At 41.5% G+C, this 26,016-nt stretch overlaps 1 protein-coding gene across 2 annotated transcripts in view; it reads left to right on the forward strand.

The window, feature by feature from the left end:
* ZNF460 (zinc finger protein 460) overlaps nt 1-25,567 on the forward strand; it is a 28,622-nt gene extending 3,055 nt beyond the window's left edge. For both annotated transcript variants that reach the window (XM_054541225.2, XM_024236943.3), the window contains exons 2-3: nt 1,560-1,686; nt 7,703-25,567. In XM_054541225.2, coding sequence (XP_054397200.1) covers nt 1,653-1,686; nt 7,703-9,234 — 1,566 coding nt within the window. In that variant the 5' untranslated portion in view covers nt 1,560-1,652 and the 3' untranslated portion in view covers nt 9,235-25,567. The remainder of the gene's footprint in view (nt 1-1,559; nt 1,687-7,702) is intronic.
* Nucleotides 25,568-26,016: the final 449 nt, after the last annotated feature.

Raw genomic sequence — 26,016 nt, forward strand, 5'->3', positions numbered from 1 at the left:
TTCCAGCCTGGGTGACAGAGTGAGACCATCTAAAAAAAAAAGACATGAACACATGAGACTTTGGGTAGACTGGTAGAGCGGAGGGTAGGACTGAGGCCCAGGTCTCAGGTCCCTGAGTGTGACATAGAGATGATGATGGTAAATTCAGATGCTGTGGCCTTTGCCTGAGTGTTTTTTTTTTTTTTTACAAACAGTTTTTCTTTCTTTCTTTCTTTCTTTTTTTTTTTGATGGAGTCTAGCTCTGTTGCCAGGCCGGAGTTCAGTGGTGCAATCTTGGCTCACTGCAACCTCTGCCTCCGACGTTCAAGCGATTCTCCTGCTTCAGCCTCCAGAGTAGCTGGGACTACAGGCACACACTACCACACCCAGCTAATTTTTGTATTTTTAATAGAGATGGGGTTTCACCTTGCTGGCCAGGATGGTCTCAATTTTCTGACCTCATGATCTGCCCACCTCAGCCTCCCAAACTGCTGGGATTACAGGCATGAGTCACCGCGCCCAGCCTACAAACAGTTTTTCTTTAGTTCTTTTGACTATTCTTTTTTTTTTTTTTTTTTTTTGAGACAGAGTCTCGCTCAGTTCTGGAGTGCAGTGGCACAGTCTTGGCTTACTGCAACCTCTGCCTCCCAGGTTCAAGCGATTCTCCTGCCTCAGCCTCCCTAGTAGCTGGGATTGCAGGCTTGTGCCACCACACCTGGCTAATTTTTGTATTTTTAGTAGAGATGGGGTCTCACCATGTTGGCCAGGCTTGTCTCGAATTCCTGACCTCAGGTAATTCACGTGCCTCAGCCTCCCAAAGTGCTGAGATTACAGGCATGAACCGCCGTGCCCAGCCTTGACTATTCTTGATGAAGTGGGAAACACGGTTATATATTGACCTGGAAATCGAGGCTCGGTGAAATGAAATGAGGTCCCCAAGGTCACATAGCAGGCACACGTTGATTTCAGGAATTTGGTTTTAAACCTCAGGAGTCTGGCTCCTGAGCTAGGGAGTTTCAGTGCCTGTCAGCATGAGGCAGGCACACAGAGAGGATTGGTAAGACTCAGGTGCTGTTTCTGTTATTGTTGCTGGTGGTGATGTTTTTATTATTATTATTTCCCATTCCTCTAATATGTCAGAGCACTTACTGTCTGTGCCTCCCAGTCCACTTGGGATTGTCCTAACCTTATTTCTGTGTCAAGTTCAAGTGGCTTCCTGCCTAGGAGGCTTTATTTATTTATTTATTTATTTATTTTTAATTTTTTTTTTTTTTGAGACGGAGTCTTGCTCTGTTGCCAGGCTGGAGTGCAGTGGCATGATCTCAGCTCACTGCAATCTCCACCTCCCAGGTTCAAGCAGTTCTCCTGCCTCAGCCGTTTCTGTCTCCTCTTCACTGCTGTAATCCATGCAAGGCAGTGTCCACATTCCCCTTGATCCTAGCACAGATCTTGGCCCTTTGGAGTTGCTTGGTGATTTGGCCTTTGATTCTCTGTGCATCTTTTGCAGTGCTGGAGTGACAGGTTCTAATCCTATTCCACAGTTGCAAAGGAAACATTACTGGTTCTGTTTGACTTTTCAGGAGTCTGTGACCTTCGAGGATGTGGCTGTGACATTTACCCAGGAGGAGTGGGGGCAGTTGGACGTGACCCAGAGGGCCTTGTACGTGGAGGTGATGCTGGAGACCTGTGGGCTTCTGGTCGCACTGGGTAAGGCCTGTCCTCTCCTCTCCAACATCGGGGACACCTGAAAGCAGCTTCATTCTAGCCTAATTCTGCTTCATCCTGGCTCCAGGCCTGGCTAGTGGAATAGGTCTTGGGAGCCAGCCCTCCTGTTTCCCAAAGCTTTACTCTATTTTTTTTTTTTGAGACTGAGTTTCGCTCTCGTTGCCCAGGCTGGAGTGCAATGGCGCGACCTTGGCTCACCACAACCTCCGCCTCCCCGATTCAAGTGATTCTCCTGCCTCAGCCTCCAGAGTAGCTGGGATTATAGGCATGTGCCCCCACACCCAGCTAATTTTGTATTTTTAGTAGAGAAGGAGTTTCTCCATGTTGGTCAGGCTGTTCTCAAACTGCCAACCTCAAGTGATCCACCCACCTCAGCCTCTCAAAGTGCTGGGATTACAGGCATGAGCTACCACGCCCGGCCTCATTTTTTTGACTCACCTTATTCTTCCTGGTCTCTTTGTGTCTTACTTAGAAAGGGTTGGCTACGAAATATAGTTTGCTTTTGGTCACAGCCAAAGGAGAGGGATGCGTTACCAGGAAATGGGATGTTTTGTAGAACCCAAAGGCAGGATTTGCAGCCAGGCCCCCTGTGGGACTAATATTGGTTGTCTGGTGCTGGCTTCCCTTTATGGGTCTGCTCCTGTCACTGTCTTTTCATAATGGCTTTTTCTGGCTCAGCTATTGTGTGGAACGAAGTGACCATCTAGTCTTGTTCTCTGAGGCTCACACATTCCTTGGCACTACTACATCCTGCATATTTTTGTTGTCTCTCTGTTGATACTCTTCTCACTTAATTCTCTCAGCATCCCCATCGTCAGTGAGTAAGGATAATAGGGCCATTGCAATGAACACCTCAGAAACTTAATTAATTCAGTTTAAGAGATATACCTTCATTGTGAGATGCTGTTCGTTGCATTTTTTTCTTGGTAAAAGTTCTTTCTTCTGTGATGTGTTGATTTTGATGTTTGTGCAAATGTCTGTATGTGGCCAAATCGCTGTTTGGAGTTCCCTCCCAGTTTTTTATTTTTCAGTGGTTCATGAAATGTCGAAGTGTGGAGTCACCACGTCTTCGTCACCCCTCACTCTGCTGCCCTGTTCTCTTAGGATTGAGTTCTTCCGCTCATGTCTCCCATTTTTTTTTATGGCCTCCTTGTTTTGAGACTCCTGGCACCACATGGGGGTGTTCTTCATTTCCTCTGAGCACAGCACTTGGGAGACCAAGGTCTGTTGCCTCAGAGTCCAATTCCAGCTCTACTTCTTGTCAGCTGTGTGTTCCTGGGCAAAGTACTGAACTCCTCTGTGCCTTAATTTTCTTTTCAGAATTTTTTATTTCTTTATACCCATGCCAGTGCAGAAAAGTGCCTCAATTTTCTCATGGGTAAAATGGGACAATATGTGCCAAAAAAGGCATACCTTTGTTTCATTGTACTTTGCTTTACTGCACCTTGCAGTTACTGTATTTTTAGAAGTTGAATGTTTGTGGCAACCCTGAATTGAGCAAGTCTGTCCCGCACCATTTTTCCAACAGCATGTGCTCACTTTTTGTCTGTGTCACGTTTTGGTAATTCTTGCAGGATTTCAAATGTTTTTATTAATATTATATCTATTGTGGTGGTCTGTGATCAGTGGTCTTTGATGTTACTATTGTAATTGCTGTGGGGCACCATGAACTGCACCATGTAAGACAGCTTTATCGATGAATGTTATGTGTGTTCTGACTGCTCCACTTACTGGCCATTCCCTCTTTGTCTCTCTCCTTGGGCTTCCATATTCTCTGAGATACAACAATAATGCTGTCAAGTCAATTAATAACACTAAAATGGACGCCAGATGCCTCTAATCCCAGCTACTCTGGAGGCTGAGATGGGAGGATTGCTTCAGGCCAGGAGTTCAAGACCAGGCTGGGCATCATAATAAGACTCCATCTTTTTTTAGTTTTTGAATAAGCTATAACTCATATGCTGTGTTGTGCAAAAATCTTAAGAAGTCCAGGCCAGGCGTGGTGGCTCACGCCTATAATCCCAGCACTTTGGGAGGCTGAGGCGGGTGGATCTCCTGAGGTCAGGAGTTCGAGACCAGCCTGGCCAACATGGCGAAACCCCGTCTCTACTAAAAATACAAAACAATTAGCCAGGTGTGGTGGTACACACCTGTAGTCCCAGCTACTCGGGAGGCTGAGGCAGGCGAATCTCTTGAACTCAGGAGGCAGAGGTTGCAGTGAGCCGAGATCATGCCACTGCACTCCAGTCTAGGCGAAGAAGGAGACTCTGTCTCAAAAAAAAAAAAAAAAAGTCCACTCACTGAATTTTTGCTTATGTATAAACCCAAGTAACTACCACCTACATCAATACATAGGCTATCTCCAGCTCCTCATCAGAGCTTTATGCCCTCGATAGCCTCTTTGATTCTATTAGCTCATATTTAGACTTCATCAGCACAGATTGGTTGGCTGTTGTTGAACTGCACAGTGTGCTCTCTGACATATCTGTCTTCTTTTGATCATCATGTCTATGTTATTCTTTTCAGGTGTTTATATACAGTCGGAGTTGGTTCATTCTCAGTATGTTGTAGTTTCTCATTGTATGTGAAACTGCCATTCATTTGTCCATTACCCTGCTGATGGATGTTCCTGTTGTTTTCAGGTTTTGGATATGTTGCTGAGAGTATTATTGTTCATATTTTCTGGTGGATGTAAATACTGATTTCTGAATTTTCTGTTAACAGTAAATTCTGTTAGAATATACTCGTGTGTACACATCAGATCATGGAGTAGGTTGTATATTCAGCTTTCTTTTTTTCTTTTACTTTTTGTAGAAATGGGGTCTCACTATGTTGCCCAGGCTCATCTTGAACTCCTGGCCTGCACTGATCTTCCCTCCTTGGCCTCCTAAAGTGCTGGGATTATAGGCATGAGCCACACTGTGTGGCTGTGTTCAGCTTTAAAAGAAACTGCTCAGCAGTTCTGCAGAATGTACTATTTCACTTTCTGACCATGGACATGTGAAAGCTTCCATTGCTCCACATCTTCATCATCACTTGATAACATCATTCTCCTTTGGGAGGTGTAGGCGGGAGGATCACTTGAGGTCAGGAGTTACCCACCTGGCCATCATGCTGAAACCCCATTTCTACTAAAAATTTAAAAATTAGCTAGGTGTGGTGGCAGGTGCCTATCATCCGAGCTACTCAGGAGGCTGAGGTAGGAGAATTGCTTGAACCTGAGAGGTGGAGGTTGCAGTGAGCCAAGATCACAACACTGTACTCCGGACTGGACGACAGAGCGAGACCCCATCTCAAAAAAACAAACAAACAAACAAAAACATCATTTCATTTTACTGTTTGAGTCCCTGTGGTAGGTTTCTCTATATCACAGCACAGAAACCATTGTAAGGTCACTCCTTTCATTCCTAATTTTCAAATACAACAGTGACCATAATGATAACTGATGATGGCCCACAATTTACCGATCTCTTATGTAGTGTCTAGCACTGTGCCAAGTGCTTTATAGAAATTTTCCCCCTTTTTAAGAGACAGGGTCTTGCTCTGTCACCCAGGCTGGAGCGCAGTGGCACCATCATAGCTCACTGTAGCCTCAAACTCCTGGGCTCAAGCAGTTCTCCTACAGAGTAGCTGGAACTACAGGCTCATGCTATAACGTCTGGCTAATTTATTAATTTTTTTGTAGAGACGGGATATTGCTGTATTGCCCAGGCTACTCTTGAACTCTGGGCCTCAAGCAATTCTTCTTAGTCTCCCAAATGTAACGGGATTACAGGCACGAGCCACCGTGCCCAGCGAAGAATTTTCCTATTAACCCTCATCACAGCCTATGAGACAGAATCTGAGAGTTTGTTTTTCAGATGAGGAAGTGGAGACTAAGATCAGCTAAATCATTTCTCTGGCATCAGCTGACTTGGTACAGGCAAGATTTGAACTGAGATGTTCTGACTCCAGAGCTACACTCTTAACCTCCCTTCAATATGAACTCACGATTTAGCACAGAGTTTTCATATTTTGTGCTTGAGCATTGGGCCCTCTTAGATTCTCTTTCTCTGTTCTCACTGGGCTTTGGTTCTCTTCTTACTCTGATCTTCACTTTTATGTTGGCTTCATCAGTTATCTCATAGCCCATCCTTTTTACTCTTACATACTCTCCAAGGCTAATCCACACATTCTTTTTATTTATTATTATTACTTTTTTTTTTTTAAGAGATGGATCTGGCTATGTTGCCCAGGCTGGTCTCATACTCCTGGGCTCAGCTTCCCGAGTAGCCAGGATTGCAGGCAGTACCTTTCAGATTGTGTCTTTTTCTAGTGTTTTCAGGTTATTGTTTCTCAGGGTTGTATTGAATTTCTGGATCAGTTTTGAGAGAATTGATAATTTTATATTATCAATTTCTTCATTCAGTTAGATTTTTATTGTCTTGAAATAAAGTTTTATTATTTTCTTTTTCAAGATCCACTTGTTTGTTAGCCTTTTCGCCTGTCTTTCACCCTGACACAGTGGATTCTGTATGTCTACCAGGATTCTGTTCACCCTCTGTCCTAGGAGCTCTATCCTAAGAGTAGCTGTGGCCATCACTAGCTGTCCCTCAGGCAGAATCTTGAGCATCAGCTTCATCTCCGCCCCTTCCTGTCTCTGAATCCTGACCAACCTTGACTTCTCATGGGGCTGCCTCCTCTCACTGCAGTCCTCTGGATTCGCTGAAGACTCTGTGACTTTGTATATTCTATGTCCTAAGGCTAATATGTCCTTCTCACTTTAAGCTCATGAAGCATCCTCTCTGGGAAGCCTCCTTGACCTCTTCCTGCCCCTGCCCCATCTAGGCTACATTAAGTGCCCCTTCCCTGGCCTCTTGTAGCTCTTTGACATGTTCTTGAGCAAGCTTATGATAGAGTGTCATCATTATGATGTCCACCTAGTCTCGTCTTGACTGTGAGTGGGGATCTCTATTCAAGACCATCTGTACTCTGCTTGAGCTTCTCCCTCTGGGTTTCTTTTTAAAAATTTCAAGAGTTGGCCAGGCACGGTGGGTCACGCCTGTAATCCCAGCACTTTGGAGGCAGAGGTGGGCGGATTACTTGAGCCCAGGAGTTCGAGACCAGCTTGGGCAACATGGCAAAACCCCATCTCTATTAAAAACATACAAAAAATTTAGCCAGGCGGGGTGGCTCACACCTGTAATTCTAGCATTTGGGAAGGCCGAGGCAGGCAGATCACCTGAGGTCAGGGGTTCTAGACCAGTCTGGCCAACATGGTGAGACCTCATCTCTAAACATACAAAAAAATTAGCCCAGCATGGTGGCGCACACCTGTAATCCCAGCCACTTGGGAGGCTGATTCAGGAGAATTGCTTGAACCTAGGAGGCAGAAGTTGCAGTGAACTGAGATCATGCCACTGCACTCCAGCCTAGGCAACAGAGTGAAATTCCATCTAAAAAAAAAATAAACAAAAAAAAGCCAGGCGTGGTAGCATATGCCTGTAGTCCAGCTACCTTGGAAGCTGAGGTGGGCAGATCCCGGGTGATCCACCTCAGCCTCCCAAACCAAAGTGCTGGGATTACAGGCATGAGCCACTGCGCCTGGGCTTTTTTTGAGATGGGTTTCCCTCTGTCACCTAGGCTGGAGTATGGTGGCTCAGTCTCGGCTCACTGCAGCCTCCACTTCCCAGGTTCAAGTGATTCTCCTGTCTCAGCCTCCCAAGTAGCTGGGATTATAGCCACCCACCACCATGCCTGGCTAATTTTCGTATTTTTAGTAGATATGGGGTTTCACCATGTTGGCCAGGCTGGTCTCGAACTCCTGACCTCAAGTGATTCGCCTGCCTCGGCCTCCCAGAATGCTGGGATTACAGGGATGAGCCACTGTACCCAGCCCATCAAATCATAGCTATTTTCAAATCATCACTATTTTCATCTTATTGTTCTCACCAAAAAGGTGGTTTCATTTCTTCTATACTATCTTAATAAGTTCTTTTGTGTATTGTGTTCCCTTCAGGTGACAGCACAAAACCTGAGACTGTAGAGCCTATCCCTTCTCACCTGGCCTTGCCTGAGGAAGTCTCACTCCAGGAACAGCTGGCACAGGGAGTCCCAAGATACTCCTATTTGGGGCAGGCCATGGATCAAGATGGGCCATCTGAAATGCAGGAATACTTTTTGAGACCAGGGACAGACCCACAGAGTGAGAAACTCCATGGGAAAATGAGCCTTGAACATGAAGGTTTGGCGACAGCTGATGGTATATGTTCAATGATGATACAGAACCAAGTTTCAACAGAAGATGCTCTCTATGGATTTGACTCATATGGACCAGTTACAGATTCCTTGATTCATGAAGGGGAAAATTCCTATAAATTCGAGGAAATGTTTAATGAGAATTGCTTCCTTGTTCAGCATGAGCAGATTCACCCTCGTGTGAAGCCCTATGATTGCCCAGAATGTGGGAAAGCATTCGGCAAGAGCAAACACCTCCTTCAGCATCACATCATCCATACTGGGGAGAAGCCCTATAAATGCCTGGAGTGTGGGAAGGACTTCAATCGCAGGTCACACCTCACACGGCACCAGCGGACTCACAATGGAGATAAGCCCTTTGTGTGCAGTGAATGTGGAAGGACCTTCAATCGCGGGTCGCACCTTACACGGCACCAGCGGGTTCACAGTGGAGAGAAGCCTTTTGTGTGCAATGAATGTGGAAAGGCCTTTACCTACCGCTCCAATTTTGTCTTGCATAACAAGAGCCACAATGAGAAAAAACCCTTCGCATGCAGCGAATGTGGAAAAGGCTTTTATGAGAGTACAGCCCTCATTCAACACTTCATTATCCATACTGGGGAGAGGCCCTTTAAGTGCCTTGAGTGTGGGAAGGCCTTCAACTGCAGGTCACACCTCAAGCAGCATGAGCGGATTCACACTGGTGAGAAGCCCTTTGTGTGCAGTCAGTGTGGAAAGGCCTTCACTCACTATTCCACCTATGTCCTGCATGAAAGAGCCCACACTGGAGAAAAGCCTTTTGAGTGCAAAGAATGTGGGAAAGCCTTTAGCATTCGAAAAGACCTCATTCGGCACTTCAACATCCACACTGGAGAGAAGCCCTATGAGTGTTTACAGTGTGGAAAGGCTTTTACCCGCATGTCAGGGCTCACAAGGCACCAGTGGATTCATACTGGAGAGAAGCCGTATGTATGCATCCAATGTGGGAAAGCCTTTTGTCGGACCACAAACCTGATTCGACACTTCAGCATCCACACTGGAGAGAAGCCCTATGAATGCGTGGAGTGCGGGAAGGCCTTCAACCGCAGGTCACCCCTCACAAGGCACCAGCGGATTCACACTGCAGAAAAGTCCCACGAACCCATCCAGAGTGGGAACGTTTCTTGCGAGAGCACAGATCTCATTGAACACTCCATCATCCACACTGAGAGTAGCCCAGTGAGTGCAGTGAATATGGAAACGCCTTCAATTGCCGCTCATTCCTCCTCACTGGACATCAACGGATTCATAGTTGGAGAAACCCTACCATTGTAACAGATGTGGAAAGACTTTTTACGTACACTTCAGTCAACATCCAAGAATTCCTATTAGCGAAATAGTTTTTTAATGTAACCACTGAAGAAAATCTGTGGTGAGAGGAAACATCTTACCATCTGGTCATTCATACTGAAGAGAAACTCCATAAGCATCATCTCTCTGGGAAAACCTGTTTTAGATCATCATTTGTCACCTAAACAATTATGTTAGAAATTGACACAGCCAAGAGTCTTACTCTACATCTGATAATTCACCCATGAGAGAGACCCAGTGGTTACTGTGCACTTAGGAAAACCTTCAGCCACATCTTTCTTGTTAGTTTACAGTGAAATGTTATCTCAGGGACATTCAAACAAAGGAGGAGGAGTCATAGGGAAGAGAAAGAAATGGAAGCACAGCTTCTTTGAGACTTCCCTGACAAGCCCATGGCAATTTGTCATCCCCTCCTTATTTTATTTGGGAGAGGGAAATGTTTCAGAAACAAAAGGGCCTCATCCCCTTTATTTTCCCTGTGTATACATTCACTGCTGTCCAGTGCTGTAGACAAACGGTTTGTTTGAAAACATTTTGTGAAAGCCTACTTTGTTCCACAGCATTGTCTCCACTCTTGAGGAGCAGAAGCATATATCTTTATGAGAAAGATGGAGGCTTGAGCTATGAAATACTTTTACATTTAAGGATGTACATATGAATAGGCACATTTTACTGCACACTTCAGACGCTTTGATTTTTTTAAAAAATTGTTTCTCCATGTGTCTTTAACCACCCAGTACCATACTTTTTTCTTGATCTGGATCTACTTGTTAATTTCTTCTTTATTTTTCTGTAGGATGGAGATGATATTGTAGCTGTTTGTACATAATGTAATCCAGGGAGTCCTAATGCTTCCCTCTGATTGTGGTTTCTCAGCTTCTTTACTCCTCTTTAGAGAGAGTAAATAGTTCAAAATTCACCTCAACAATTTTCTAGAGGTCAATTTGGAACCAAAAATGAAATAAGACATGTAGCTAAAGTAAGTTAAAAGATTATGATAAACTCAGAAAATAAATACAGAGAAGGAATCTCATTTTTCAGTCTTACAGAAGATTGTGTGAAGGCTGACTATAAAGTGACTGGAATTTTAACAGGTGAACCTGCATATGTATATGCAGCTAGTTGTCACCATGGATTGAGTCCAGTCATAATAATTAATATGTTTAATCAGAATATTTTGGAATTTCTCTTTTGGTATTCTTTTTGTTTCTTTTATTGTTTTTAATTGACAATGTTTATGGGGTTTGGTGTGATATTTCAATACATGTGTGCTAAGAGTAATGATCAAATCAGGGTAATTAGCATATCCATCTCAATCATTTATCATTTCTTTGTGTTTAGAAACATTCACAGTCTGCTTTTCTAGCTATTTGAAAATATAAAATGTATTGTTGCCAATTATACTCATTCTACAGTGCCACAGAACACTACAACTTATTCAAATGGAATCTTACTTGCTGTAATTTTGTATTTGTTAACCAATCTCTATCTGCCTCTCTGCTGTCCTTCCCAGCCTCTGGTTACCACCATTCTACTCAACCTTTTATGCTTGCATATGAGTAGAAACATGGAGTATTTCTCTTTGTGTGCCTAGCTTATTTCACTTAATGTCTTTCAAGCTCATTCATGTTGCTGTGAATGACAGGTTTATTTTTCATGGCTGAGTAGTATTCCATTGTGTATATATGCCATGTTTTCTTTCTTCATTCATCTGATAATGGACACTTAGATTGATTTCTTAGCTATTATGAATAGTGCTTCAATAAACATAGGAGTGTAGATCTCTCTTTGACATATAGATATATTTGTTTTTGGATATATGCCCAGTAGTGGTATAGATCATTACCAGTGGATCATATGGTAGTTGTATTTTTAACTTTGTTTATTTTTCATTTTTTAAAATGGGGTCTTGCTGTGTTATTCAGGCTGGTCTCAGACTCCTGGGCTCAAGCAGTCCTGCACCTCAGCCTCCTGAGTAGCTGGGACTACAGGCACACACCACCGTGCCTGGCTATAGTTTTAGATTTTTGAGGAACATCCATACTGTTTTCCATATGGCTATACTAATTAGCATTCCTACCAGCCATATATAAGAGTTCCCCCTTTTCCATGTTCTCAGCAGCATTTTTTATTTTTTATCTTTGGTAATAGCCCTCCTAACTGAGGTGAAATTATATCTCATGGTGGTTTTGATTTGCATTTCCCTGATTAGCAATGTTGAGCATTTTTTCATATACTTGGCCATTTGTATGTCTCCTTTTGAGGGATGTCTATTCACCTTATTTACCCATTTTAAAATCAGATTTATTTATTTATTTTTTTTTGCTATTGAGTTCCTTTTGTATTCTGGATATTAATCCCTTTCAGATGAATAGTTTGCAAATATTTTATTCCACTCTACTAGTTGTCTCTGCATTCTGTTGTTTCCTTTGCTGTGCAGAAGTTTTTTAGTTTAATGTAATCCCTTTGTTTATTTGTGCTTTTGTTACCTTGATTTTTAGGTATTCATAAAATCCTTGCCCAGACCAATATCCAGAAGCATTTCCCCTATGTTTTCTTATGTAGTTTCATAGTTTTTGCTCTTACATTTAAGCTTTTAAACCATTTTGAGTTGATTATTCTGAGAGCATAGATTCAAATTGCCCTAAAAATACATTCCCAATTTTTGCTTTTGCTTTTTAATTATTTTTTAGAGACATAGTCTCACCACATTGCCCAGCTTGGTCCTGAACTCCTGGACTCAAGTGAGCTACAACTCAGCCTTCTGAGTAGCTAAGATTACAGGTATGAGCCAGCATACTTGGTGTTTTGAGTTGATTTTTGTGTATGGTGAGAGATGAGTCTACTTTCATTCTTCTGCATATGAATATCCAGTGTCCCAGCACCATTTATTGAAGAGACTATCCTTTTCCCAGTGAATATTCTTTGTGCATTTGTTAGAAATCAGTTGGCTGTAAATGAGACTTATTCCTGGGCTCTCTGTTTTGTTCCATTGGTTTGTGTGGTATTTAAAAAATACCTGTACCATGCTGTTTTGGTTACCATCACTTTGTAGTATATTTCAAGGTCAGGTAGTGTGATAACTTCCATTTTGTTCTTTTTGCTTAGGATTGCTTTGGATATTCAGTATCTTCTGTGATATCATGAATTTTAGGATTACTATTTCTATTTCTGTGAAAAATGTCATTGGTATTTTGTTAAGAGTGCATTGAATCTGTAGATCACTTGAGGTAGTATGTTCATTTTTTTTCAAAAGCTATCTGTTACAGGAAAGTATGTTCATTTTTATATTAACCATTCTAATCCATGACCATGGGATGTTTTTCCATTTTTATGTGTGTCCTCTTTGATTTACTTCATCAGTGTTACATAGTTTTCCATGTATTCTTATTTTATTTTTGTTGAAGTATTGTAAATGGGATGGCTTTCTTGATTTCTTTTTCAGCTAATTCATTGTTGGTGTATAGAAATGCTGCTGATTTTTGCATGCTGATTTTATATCCTGCAAGTTCAGTGAATTTATCAGTCCTAAGAGTTTTTTGGTGCCACTTTTGGAGTTTAGGGTTTTCTATATATTTGATCCTGTCATGTGCATACAGGGATAATTTGACTTCATCCTTCCTGATTTGCATGCCCTTTATTTCTTTGTCTTGCCTGATTACTCTGTCTCAGACCTTTTGTACTTTGTTAAATAAAAGGTGTGAAAGTGGGCATACTTGTTTTGTTTCAGATTATAGAGAGAAAGCTTTCAGCACTTTCCCATTATGCATGATGTTAGCTGTGGGTATGTTATTTATTATCTTTATTATGTTGAGGTACGTTCTTTCTATTATTATTATAATTTTTTTTTAATTTTTTTTTTTTTGAGGTGCAGTCTCACTCTGTTGTCCAGCTGGAGTGCAGTGGCATGATCTCAGCTCACTGCAAGCTCCGCCTTCTGGGTTCCCACCATTCTCCTGCCTCAGCCTCCCGAGTAGCTGGGACTACAGGTGCCCACCACCACGCCCAGCTAATTTTTTGTATTTTTAGTAGAGATGGGTTTTCACTGCGTTAGCCAGGATGGTCTTGATCTCCTGACCTCGTGATCCACCCGCCTTGGCCTCCCAAAGTGCTGGGATTACAGGTGTGAGCCACCACGGCCGGCCCATTCTTTCTATTATTATGTGTAATTTGTTAAGAGTTTTCATCATGAAGGGACATTGAATGTTACCAGAGGCTTTTTCTCCACCTATGGAGATGATCACATTTTTTGTTCTTCATTCTGTTGATTTATCATGTTTATTGTTTTGTGTATGTTGAACCATTCTTGCATCCCTAGAATGAATTCCACTTGGTCATGGTAAACAATCTTTTTGATGTACTTTTGGATTTGGTTGGCTAGTATTTTGTTGAGGAGTTTTGCATTTATGTTCATCAGGAATATTGGCCTGTAGTTTTCTTTTGCATGTGTGTGTCCTTGTCTGGTTCTTGTGTCATGGTAATGCTGGCTCGTGGAATGAGATTAGAATAATTCCCTCCTCTTCATTATTCGGGGAAAGTTTGAGAAGAATTCATATTTAATTCCCCTAAAATGTTTGGTAGAATTCAGCAGTGAAGCCATGAGATCATGGACTTTCCTTTGATGGGTGACTTTTTATTACTGATTAAATCTTGTTACTCAGAATTGGCCAGTTGAAATTTTCTGTTTCTTCTAGGTTCAATCCTGATGGGTTGTATGTGTCTAGGAATTTATTTTCTGTAGGTTTTCCAACTTTTTGGTTTGTAGTTGTTCATAATAGTCTCTAATGACTCTGTATTTTTGTGGTATCAGTTGCAGTGTCATTTTTGTATGTGTTTGATTTTATTTGAGTCTTTTCTCTTGGTTAGTCTAATGGTTTCTTTTCAAAAAATGAACTTTTCATTTTGTTGATCCTTTGAATTTTTTTTTAAGTCTCAGTTTTATTTATTACTGTTCTGATCTTTGTTAATTCTTTCCTTGTAATTTTGGGTCTGATTTGTTCTTTTCTAGTTCCTTGAGAAGCACTGTTAGATTTTTCTTTTTCTTTTTTTTTTTTTTTTAAGAGACAGGGTCTTACTGTGTTACCTAGGCTGGAGTGTAATGGTACAATCAACTCAAACTCCTGGGCTCAAGTGATCCTCACACCTCAGTTTTGAATTCTTGGGCTCAAGCAGTTCTCCCACCGCTGCCTCCAGAATAGCTAGGACTACTGGTATGCACTATCATGACCAGCTAATCTATTTTTTTTTTTTTTAAGAGATAGGGTCTTGCTATATGGCCCAGGCTGGTCTCGACCGAGCATCAAGTTGTCCTCCTGCCTTGGCCTCCCAAAGCACTGGGATTACTGGTGTGAGCCACCATGCCCAGCCAGATCTTTCTTGTTTTTGATGTAGGTGTTTATTGCTAAATACTTTCCTCTTAAAACTGCTCTTGCTGCATCCCATACATTTTTATATGTTGTGTTTCTGTTTTCACTCATTTTAAGACATTTAAAATTTTTTTCTTAATTTCTTCATTACCCATTGGTCATTCAGAATCATGTTATTTAATTTCCATTTATTTGTGCTGTTTTAAAAGTTCCTCTTGTTATTGATTTCTAGGTTTATTTCATTGTGGTCAGAAAGGTACTTGATGTGATTTTAATTCTTTTAATTTTTGTGATTTGTTTTGTGGTTTAACATGTGGCCTGTCCTTGAAAATATTGCATGTGCTTATGAAAAAAAATATGTATTCTGTAGCTGTTGGATGAAAAGATCTGTCAGTGTCTTTTAAGGCCATTTGGTCTAAAGTCAGTTTAAACTTGGTGTTTCTTTGTTGATTTTCTATGTATATGATCTGTTCATTGCTGAAAGTAGGGTGTTGAAGTCCACAAGTATTATTGTATTATTGTATTGTGTTCCCCTTTAGATCTAATAATATTTGCCTTACATATCTGGGTGCTCTGATATTGGGTGCATATATATTTACAATTTTTGTATCCTCTTCCTGATTTCATCCCTACTGTGTTTGATACAAAGTCTCTTATCGTAAGTATAGCTACTCCTTATATAGTCATGATTGTGGTAAAAAAAAAAAAAAAAAAAAAAAAAAGAAAGAAAAGAAAAGAAAAAAATGTATAGCTACTCCTGCTTGCTTTTGGTTTCCATTTGCATGGAATATATTCTATTCCTTTGCTTTCAGTCTGTGTCTTTTTTTTTTTTTTTTTTCTCAGACATAGTCTCGCTCTGTCACCCAGGCTGGAGTGCAATGGCACTATCTTGGCTCACTGCAACCTCTGCCTCCTGGGTTTAAGCATTTCTCCTGCCTCAGCCTCCCGAGTAGCTGGGACTACAGGCGTGTGCCACCACACCCGGCTAATTTTTGTATTTTTAGTAGAGATGGGGTTTCACTATGTTGGCCAGGCTGGTCTCGAACTGACCTCAGGTGATCCACCCGCCTCAGCCTCCCAAAGTGCTGGGATTACAGGTGTGAGCCACTGCGCCTGGCCATATTTGTGTCTTTAGAGGTGAAGTGAGTTTCTTGTAGGTAGCATATAGTTGGGTTATTTAAAAAACCCATTTAACTAGTATATATCTTTTAAGGTAGGAATTTAATCTGTTTACCTCAAGGTTATTATTTTTAAGTGAAGACTCCTTTCATTTTGTGGTTTTCAGAATGTTTTGTATATCCTTTGTTCTTTTCTTCATCTCTTATTTTTTATCATTGTATTTTGGTGGTTTTCTGTAGTGATAAGATTTGATTTTTTTTTCTCTTTTTTCTTTGCCTATCTGCTCTACCAGTGAGTCTTATACTTTTATGTGGTTACATAATGGTGATTATTGTCTTCTTATTTCCAGATATAGCGTTCCCTTGATCATTTCTTGAAAGGCTGGTGTAGTGGTGATAAATTCCCTTAATTTTTGCTTGCCTGAGACACATACTTTATTTCTACCCAATTTCTCTCTCTTTTCTTTTTTTTTTTTTTAATGGAGTTTCGCTCTATTGCCCATGCTGGAGTGCAGTGGCATGATCTTGGCTCACTGCAACCTCCACCTCCCAGGTTCAAGCGATTCTCCTGTCTCAGCCTCTGGAGCAGCTGGGATTACAGGCACATGCCACCATGCCTGGTTAATTTTTGTAGAGATGGGGTTTCACCATGTTGGCCAGCCGGGTCTTGAACTCCTGACCTCAAGTAATTCGCCTGCCTCAGCGTCCTAAAATACTGGGATTATAAGCGTGAGCCACTGCGCCTGGCTATTTCTACCTAATTTCTGATGGATTGGTTTGCTGTGTGTAGTATTTTTGACAGATATTTTTTCTTTTCTTTCAGAATTTTGGATATATCATCCCATTTTTTCCTGGCCTGTGAGGTTTCTGCTGTTATTCTAATGAAGATTCCCTTATATATGACTTGATGCTTTTCTAGCAGTACTTTTAGATTTTTCTCTTTGTCTTTGACTTTTGTCAGTTCAAATATAATGTGCCTTGGAGGTGACCTTTTTGGGGATCTTTGAGCTTCCTGGATCTGAATGTCCATATCTCTCGCAAGACTTGGGAGGTTTTTAGCTATTATTTCATTGTCTTTTTCATTTTCTTTTATGTTTTATTTTTAATCTTGCTATGCTCTCCTTAGCAGCTGTAATTTCATTAAATATGTTTTTTTTTTAATTTTATTTTTTTTTGAGACAGAGTCTTGCACTGTCGCCCGGGCTGGAGTGCAATGACACAATCTTGGCTTACTGCACCCTCTGCCTCCTGGGTTCATGCGATTCTCCTGCCTCAGCCTCCCAAATAGCTGGGATTACAGGTGCACACCACCATACCCAGCTAATTTTTTGTATTTTTAGTAGAGACGGAGTTTCGCCATGTTGGCCAGACTGGTCTTGAACTCCTCACCTCATGATCCACCCGCCTTGGCCTCCCAAAGTGCTGGGATTGCAGGCGTGAGCCACCATGCCTGGCCTGTTTTATTAAAAAATTGTATTAAATATATATTTTTTTCTTTTTTTTTTTTTTTTTTTTTTTTTGTTGAGACGGAATTTTCACTCTTCTTGCCCGGGCTGGAGTGCAACGGTGCAGTCTTGGCTCACTGCAACCTCTGCCTCTCAGGTTCAAGTGATTCTTCTGCCTCAGCCTCCCGAGTAGCTGGGATTACAGGCACCCACCACCATGCCTGGCTAATTTTTTGTATTTTTGGTAGAGACGGGGTTTCGCCATGTTGCCCAAGCTGGTCTCAAATTCCTGACCTCAGGTGATCCACCCGCCTCAGCCTCCCAAAGTGCTAGGATTACAGGTGTGAGCCACTGCACCCAGCCTATTAAATATATTTTCTACGCCTTTTGTCATCTCTTTGCCTTCTGGAACTCTGGTAATATGAAATTTTTTTCCCTTGATGTTATCTAATAAGTCTTGTAGGCTTTCTTCACTCCTTGTCATTCTTATTTATTCTTCTCTCACTGGGTAATTCCAAACAAACTCTTTATCTTTCTTTTGCTTGAGTAAGTCTGCTATTGAAGCTCTCTATTGTACCTTATATTTTATACATTAAATTCTTCAGCTGCAGGATTCCTGTTTGGTGATTTTAAAATATTTCTTTTAAATTTCTCATTCATGTTATGAATTGTTTTTCTGATTTTATTGAATTATCTTTCTGTATTATCTTGTATCCTATTGAGGGTTTTTTGTTTGTTTGTGTGTTTTTGAGACAGAGTGTCACTCTGTCACCTAGGCTGGAGTGCAGTGGCGTGATCTTGGCTCACAACAATCTTTGCCTTCCAGGTTCAAGTGATTCTCCTGCCTCAGCCTCCCGAGTAGCTGGGACTACAGGTGTGCACCACCACACCCAGTTAATTTTTGTATTTTTAGTAGAGACAGGGTTTCACCATGTTGGCCAGGCTGGTCTTGAACTCCTGACCTCAAGTGACTCGCCCACCTTGGTCTCCTAAAGTGCTGGGATTACAGGTGTGAGCTACTGCACCCGGCCTTATTGAGTTTTTAAAAGATCATTATTTTGAATTACTTTTTTGGTAATTGGTAGATTTCCTTCTAGTTTGTTAATGGAGAGTTATTGTGTTCCTTTCGTGGTGACACATTTCCTTGCTTTTTCATGTTTGTTTTGTCCCCGCATTGATGTCTGTGCATCTGGTGAAACAATGGCGTCTTCCCATTTTTCTACAGTCACTTTCATAGAGGCTTTCACCTGCACTTGGTCCTTAGTGTGCTAGTTGAGAAGGGTGTAGTAACTCTGTTTCCAGATAAGTGAAATGGTATAGTCTTTGTTCAGCTTTATCAACAGTATTTAATGTTGGCAGTAACTGTGTTTTCCTCAGTGGCCTAGGTTGTAAAAGTCTGTAGCAGTGGTGGCATAGGTTGTTAATGGCAAGGGCTTTTTTGGAGTCCTATTTTCATTTGCCCCACAATGAAGTTACTTAGCCATGAAGATACTTCTTGCTGTCAAGTGTGATATGGCCTATAGGCAGGTACAGTGGCTCTGGGTTCCAGGTGCAGGTGCTCAGGGCAGCTGTGGGTCTGGGGTTCTGGGCTCAGCATCTGATGAACCTATTGTGGCACCTGGGTTTTGAGCTATAGATTTGCTCCATGTGGTAGAATTGGAGGTAGGTTTACCACAGAGCCAAGATCTGTGACTCTGATGTACCCCCTAGCAGCTTGGGCCCAAAGGGCCAGGTTGTAGCTTTTTGTTTCTGGGCGGCCGGGCACAGCACAGGCCCAACTCTAGGGAAGAAGTGGTGCTTTGGAGTGTTGGGCCAAGGAAACAGAATACAGCTGCAGTTTGGTAACCGGAACCATTCAGGCTCATTGGCAACTCGGGTTTCTGGCATAGCACAGTTGTTGTTTGGGCCTTGGGCAATAGGGAGCAGCCCAGTGATGACTCAGCTCCCCAGGGAGAGAGCTGTCTCAGCAGCTCATACTTCAGGGTGTTAGTCCCGCCCCCTGGCAGCTGGTTATCCAGCTAGCTCCCAAAAGTGAGTACTAGAGTTGTTTGGCCTGTAGTGTGGGGTGTCTCATCTCATGCCCTGCTTTGTTTCACTGGAATGTGAAGTCCCGTGCCAGCTCAGCCCAGTATTGCATAGCTACTCAGTTCAGGCAAGGCACTGCATCCCCAGGGGGTAATGTGCCTTGTCAGCTCAGGTCTAGGGTGTGTGACCTTAGGTTGGCCCAGGCACCATTTTCCTGGGATGCAGGAAGCTGCTTCAGATTAGGTACTGGACTGTGTGTCTGCTTTGGATGGCCAAGACACTGTCACCTGGAAGGCAGGGTGTGGTAGGCAGGGTGCTGCTTAAACTTAGGCACTGGGGAGGCATGACTGCTCTCGATGGCCAAAGTACTGTTTTCCCAGGAGACAAGGTACTGCTTCAGCTCAGGTACAGAGGGGTGTGACTGCTCTGGATGGTTAATGCACTGTTTTCCCAGGATGCCTGACATTGCTTCAGCTCTGGCCTAGAGGGGCAGGATGCAGCAGCAACTGGGAGGGGCAGGTGGAGGAGTTCCGCCAAGGCATCCTTTCCTCAGGAGGCAGTGTGCAGCTTCAGCTCAGGTCCCTGGAAGCAGGGCAGTTTTGGGAGAAGTAGACTGAGAGAGGTAGATGGTGAGAGGTGGATGTTGCAGATCTGCCAAAGCATTGTTTTCCCAGGAGGGAGTGCACAGCTTCAGCTCTAGTCTAAGGTGACAGGACACAGCCTAGCATAGGGATTTGAGGGGTAGATGGTACAGCTTTACCACTGCATGGCCCTACATGGGAAGGTAGAAAAGCTGCTTGTAGATGTTGGGCCACCAGGTGGGGGTGGTTGGTGATGGCTTATCCTCAGGGATGAAGGGGTGCCATGGAACCAGACAGAACTCCAGCAGTTCCAAGATAACAGCACAGTAGCTGTATGGGCCACTGGGGGCAGGACAGTGTCAGCTCCTTAGGAGCACAGCTGTATGGACTCCAGGCGGGTCCCTCAGCTAAGCTTAGTGCCTGTGAGGGCTGTAGGGGACCCCAGTGGTGAGTACTGTAGGTGTCCAAGGTGGTGATGGACGCTGCTAGTATGCTATTGCTCACTTTTTCCACATACGGAGAAATTCCCTCTGGTTTTCAGCTGATCTTGGCTGGGGGATGGGGTTGTGGAGGCCAGGTGTTCCATTCTCTACTTGGCTATCCTGAGTTTCTGTGCTCACCAGAGTTTTTGTTATTACTTTGACATATTCTGGTGCTTTCCTTTAGTTATTTGCATTAAAATGTAGTTGCTTATTTATTTTGGCTCTGTGGGGGTGGGGAGAACAGCATTTACGGACTGCTAATCTGCCTTCTTGCTGAAGTCACTCTCTTGCTACAGATACTTGGTTGAAAACATTTTCGTTTGCATTCTGTAAATAACTAGGAGTAGAATTACTGTGTCATATGATATGTGTATATTTACCTGTATAGGAAACTGCCAAGTTGTTTTCCAAAATGGCCGTACCATTTTGATTTCTCACCAGTATTTTGTGGGAGCTCCAGTCCTACATCTTTTTGAGCACTTGGTTTTGTTACACTTTAAGTTTTTCAATTTAACAGATGTGTAGAGGTGTTTCATTGTGGGTTTAAATTTCATTGCTGAAATGACTACTGATATTGAGCATTTTTTCATATGTTCATTGTTCATATATCTTTATCTTTCCAAATCTTTTTTTTTTTTTTTTTTTCTTGAGATGGAGTTTCGTTCTTCTTGCCCAGGCTGGAGTGCAATGGCGAGATCTCAGCTCACCACAACCTCCGTCTCTCAGGTTCAAGCAGTTCTCCTGCCTCAGCCTCCCAAGTAGCTGGGATTACAGGCCCCCACCACCACGCCCAGCTAATTTTTTGTATTTTTTGTAGAGATGGGGTTTCACCATGTTGGCCAGGCTGGTCTTGAACTCCTGACCTCAGGTGATCCGCCCACCTCAGCCTCCCAAAGTGCTGGGATTACAGGCGTGAGCCACTGCACCAGACCCTATCTGTCCAAATCTTTTGTCCCACTTTAAATTGTTTTTTCTTCTTAACATTGAATTTTAAGAATTCATTGTATCTTCTAATATTCTGAGTGCTAGTTATTTGTCAGATACATGTTTTGCAAACCATTTATCTGTATTTGGTTTCTTTTTGTTATCTTAGCAGTGTATCCTGAAGAATAGTTTTAAATTTTGATATAATCCAAAATATTTCGGTTGTTTGTGTTCTTTGTTATCCTGTCTATTTTTGTTGTTGTTGTTTTATAGATATGGGAGTCTCACTACGTTGCCCAGGCTGGTCTTGATCTCCTGAACTCAAGTGATCCTCCCACCTTGGCCTCCCATCCTTGTCTACCTAATTAGGCTTTGTGTAACTCAGTGTTGCAAAGCTTTGACATCTGTTTGAGTTAATGTTTATATATGTTGTTACTTAAGGGTTTCACATTAAATTTAAACATACTTATATTTTATAACCAAACAAGTCATGTTGGGGCATACTCATTAGGATTGAGTGCTTTCTTACACCAAAATACATGTATACAAAGATTTAAAACACTTTTGGCCGGGCGCGGTAATCCCAGCACTTTGGGAGGCCAAGGTGGGTGGATCACAAGGTCAGGAGATCAAGACCATCCTGGCTAACACGGTGAAACCCCGTCGCTACTAAAAAATACAAAAAATTAGCCAGGCGTGGTGGCGGACACCTGTAGTCCCAGCTACTCGGGAGGCTGAGGCAGGAGAATGGCGTGAACGCGGGAGGCAGAGCTTGCAGTGAGCCGAGATCATGCCACTGCACTCCAGCCTGGGCGACAGAACGAAGACTATGTCTCAAGAAAAAAAAAAAACTTTTATAATAACAACTGTAAACAGTTCAATTGACAGTCATTTGTAAGATGTTTAAGTAAATTGTGAAACAGTAAGTAAATGGAAGAAAACATACTGATTAAAACTGCTGCTTTTATCCAACAAGATGGATGAATTTCCCAGGAAAGAATACTTGAGTTCAGGCCTGTTCAAGTCCCAACCTGTTTGTGGTTTGAGGTTGCTCTCTGCCTCATAGAGCAAAGTGGAGAGTTTATCTTCTGGGAAGACAAAGTTTTCTTCTTCTCTGAAAAAGTTTCCTACATAGTTGGCTTTGGCATTTGCAAGGAATGAAAGGTCAGGGATTGAGGCCTCATGAGTCTGGATTTCTAGCTGAGGTTGAGAGAAAAGGTAGTGATTGTAACCAGAAAATCCAGAGTGGGTGTAGTTACCTCCAGAACTCATCACTTAAAAAAAATTTTTTTTTGAACTGACATGCTTGAGGCTTTTTTTTTTTGAGATAGGGTCTTGCTCTATCCCCCAGGCTGGAGTGCAGTGGTGCAATCATAGCTCACTGTAGCCTTGTCCTCCTGGCCTAAGCAGTCCTCCTGCCTCAACCTCCCTAGTAGCTGAGACCACAGGTGCATACCACCATGGTTGGCTAATTTTTAAATTTTTTGTAGAGACGAGGTCTCCCTATGTTCCCCAGCCTGGTCTTGAACTCCTGGGCTCAAGTGATCCTCCTGCCTCAGCCTTCCAAAGTGTTGGATTACAGGCGTGAGCCACTGTGCCTGGCCAGAGCTCATCACTGTTAACTCAGCCTGGGTTTTTCACAGCAGTCATGGAAATAGGTTCATTAATAATAATAACATATAGTCTCCCTCTCAAAGAAACCTTGAGTGGCAGTGACATACCAGATACACAGTAGGAAATACTGTAGAATTATGTTGTTAAGTTCATAACCAAACATCATACATGATGATAAAAGACAAAATAATGGTCACATTTATGCAGTATTAACTGAGAGGGCAAATTTGTGCCTGAGAAGCTATTGGGAATGTTCTTTCTCTTTGCATTACTAGGAATTACATGGGAAACACATGTAGGCAGTCTTCAGGCTATTAAGATTTGTCCACTTAATCTTTACTTATACATGGATAAAAAATGGGAAAACATGATAAATGTAATAAACTAATACACTCAACCCTGCCCCTTGATTATATAATAGAACAAAATCAGCATGCCCGGCATGAGCCTGCCAGATTGCCAATTCCATCCTCCACCTTCAGAGGATGCCGCCATCCAGAATTTTGCCTTACTCATTTTACTTTCTTCATAGTTCGACACCTTAAATGTATATTACTAATAGTAGCTTTACATTTTTGGCTGATTTTAAAATTGATATAAATGAAATAATGCTGTAGAGATGCTTTTTTGTATTAATTGGATATACTGTTATTCTTAAAGATGTTTGGAATGAATATACCTTTCTAATTATCTTTTTAAAATAATACATTAAATGATACTGCTTTAGAATTCATGAACTGCATCTCATGAGAATATGTAGAGATGACTTGGGCACGTAAAGTAAAACTTCAGGTTGAATATCCTATGATAATTTAAAAACAACAAAATTGTGTGGTGAGTAGAGCTTGAGCACTTTAAGGCACCATAGGGACCCCTTCAATGTAATGATGACAATGCTGAGGTGCAGAGAAGTCAGGTAATTAGCCCAAGCCCCTACTCTAAGGGCAGACCCTATCTACTTTTCCTAATTTGTCAGAAGACTGCCTATTATACTATTTATAAAAAGTCCTATGAAATTGGTATTGTCATTATTTTACAAATAAAATAATCTTCAATTTTTGTTTCCTCTATGCATGGGTTACTTTGTATTTTGTAATTTGAATTTCAAGCGTAATTAAAAAGAAATCAGGTATCTAGGCTGGGCATGGTGGCTCAAGCCTGTAATCTCAACATTTTGGGAGGCTGAGGCAAGAGGATCACTTGAGGCCAGGAGTTTCAGGTATCTTTTGTTGATCTCTACACTGATTGTATTCTCTCTTTTATTCTATGAAAGTTAAAGATTTTTTCTGATACTATATATTGTCAGTTTTTTAAGTACTCAATTTGTGCTAAAAGAAAACATTCGGCAACTGATATCTGCTGATCTGTATGTATCTATCAGTCCAGATTTGTCCATTATGGTGTATGAATCTAACAGAACCTCACCGATGTTATACCTGCCTTCTTGAAATCATTACTGAGATAGCTAATATTAAAATATCCTGGTTTGTCTGTATATTTAATTCTTTACTCTCATTATACTAAATTTTTTTTAATGTAATTTGAATTGATGGTAAAAATTGTATACAGGCCGGGTGCAGTGGCTCACTCCTATAATCCCAGCATTTTGGAAGTCCTATGCAGGAGGATTGCCAGAGGCCAGGAATTTGAGATCAGCCTGGGCAACATAGTGAAACTCTCATCTTTATAAAAAGTAATATTAAAATTTTAAAAAGTGTATAAACTGTAAAGTATATTTTACTGGTGTTTTCTTCCTTATTCCTAGTTGTCAGATGCAAATACACATTTTTGTGTGTTTGTGTTTAGTAATTATAAGTATACATTTTTCATTCTTCTATTTCATATATTTCTATGACATTATATCTTAGATGTGTAATTTATGAACTATTACTGGATTATTTTAATCCATTAAAAATTACTATTCACGCATTCTATATTCAATTCATGTGATAGCTAATATATTTGGTTTCAAATGCATCTTATTTTGTGGTTTTCTTCTAGGCTGTTTTTTGTGCTTTCTTTTAAAAATATATAGGTTTTAATATTCTTAATTTTCTTTTAGTTTGAAATGTATATACTCATTTTATTCATTAGTCTAAGATAAGAATTGTAACACTTCTCTAACCTATTAGAGAATTGTTAATACCTTTACCCTTCTCTTGAACACATCAAAGGATGTCATTGAGTGTTGGTATTGGAGTATAGCATATCTATTATTCTGCTCAATTAGAAGATATTGTTCATGTTGTATAGAGATAATAAGTAATTGTATTGATCTGCAGATGCATCCATCTCTTGGATTCTCATTCCTTCTACCACTGCAGACCTTTCACCTGTAATCACTTTCCTTTGGCCTTAAGGATAACTTTTAGGGTTACTTTTCTACTAAATTTCCAATTTTTGACCAGATATAATCTTATATTGTGCTCTTCCTGAAAAATACTATTATTGTGGATAGAAATCTGGGTTGGTAGTTATTTCTTCAGCAATTTGACCATGTCATTCCACTGTGTTCCTGGCCTCCTGTATACTGGATGTGAATGGATACAATTATATATTGTGTTTATAGTTTTCCTGTGCTATAGGAACAGTATTCGAATCTGATGCGAAGGACAACACACCCTAGAGATTGTAACAGTGAGATGAACCCAGTGATTGGATGGGGTTTTGAGTTGCTGGAGTAATGAAGTTACAGTGTACAATGCATAAGCAACATAATAAATGATATGTCTGGTGAACAAATGGATGGATTGTGCCATTAACTGGTTAGATGCTTACCCACATGTCACAGAAGGTCTTCACTTGCAAGGAGGGTGGGAAATACTTCTTGGTCAGCTCTCAACTGTGCAGCATCAGGCCCCTTTCAATGGGGAAGAGCCACACAGGAGCAATGAGAGGGGGGAGGCTTTTCACACTGGACAAAGGGATTCCAAGTACAGCAATTGTGGGAAAGGCTTTTGCTGCAAATACATACTTTTTCAGTATCAGAAAATCCATGCTGGAGTAAACCCTTATGAGTGCAGTCAGTGCTGGCATACCTTTAATAACAGCTACCATTCTATAGTTACACAAGAGAATTCACAGCAAAGCTGTGCCTTTTGAGTGCAGTGATTATGGGAAATTATTTGGCTCCAGCTCTAATCTCCATATATACCAAAAAATTCACACAGGATCAAGGCTTTAAGAGTGTG

This window comes from Pongo abelii, chromosome 20, assembly GCF_028885655.2.
Source record: "Pongo abelii isolate AG06213 chromosome 20, NHGRI_mPonAbe1-v2.0_pri, whole genome shotgun sequence".
Lineage (NCBI taxonomy): Eukaryota > Metazoa > Chordata > Mammalia > Primates > Hominidae > Pongo > Pongo abelii.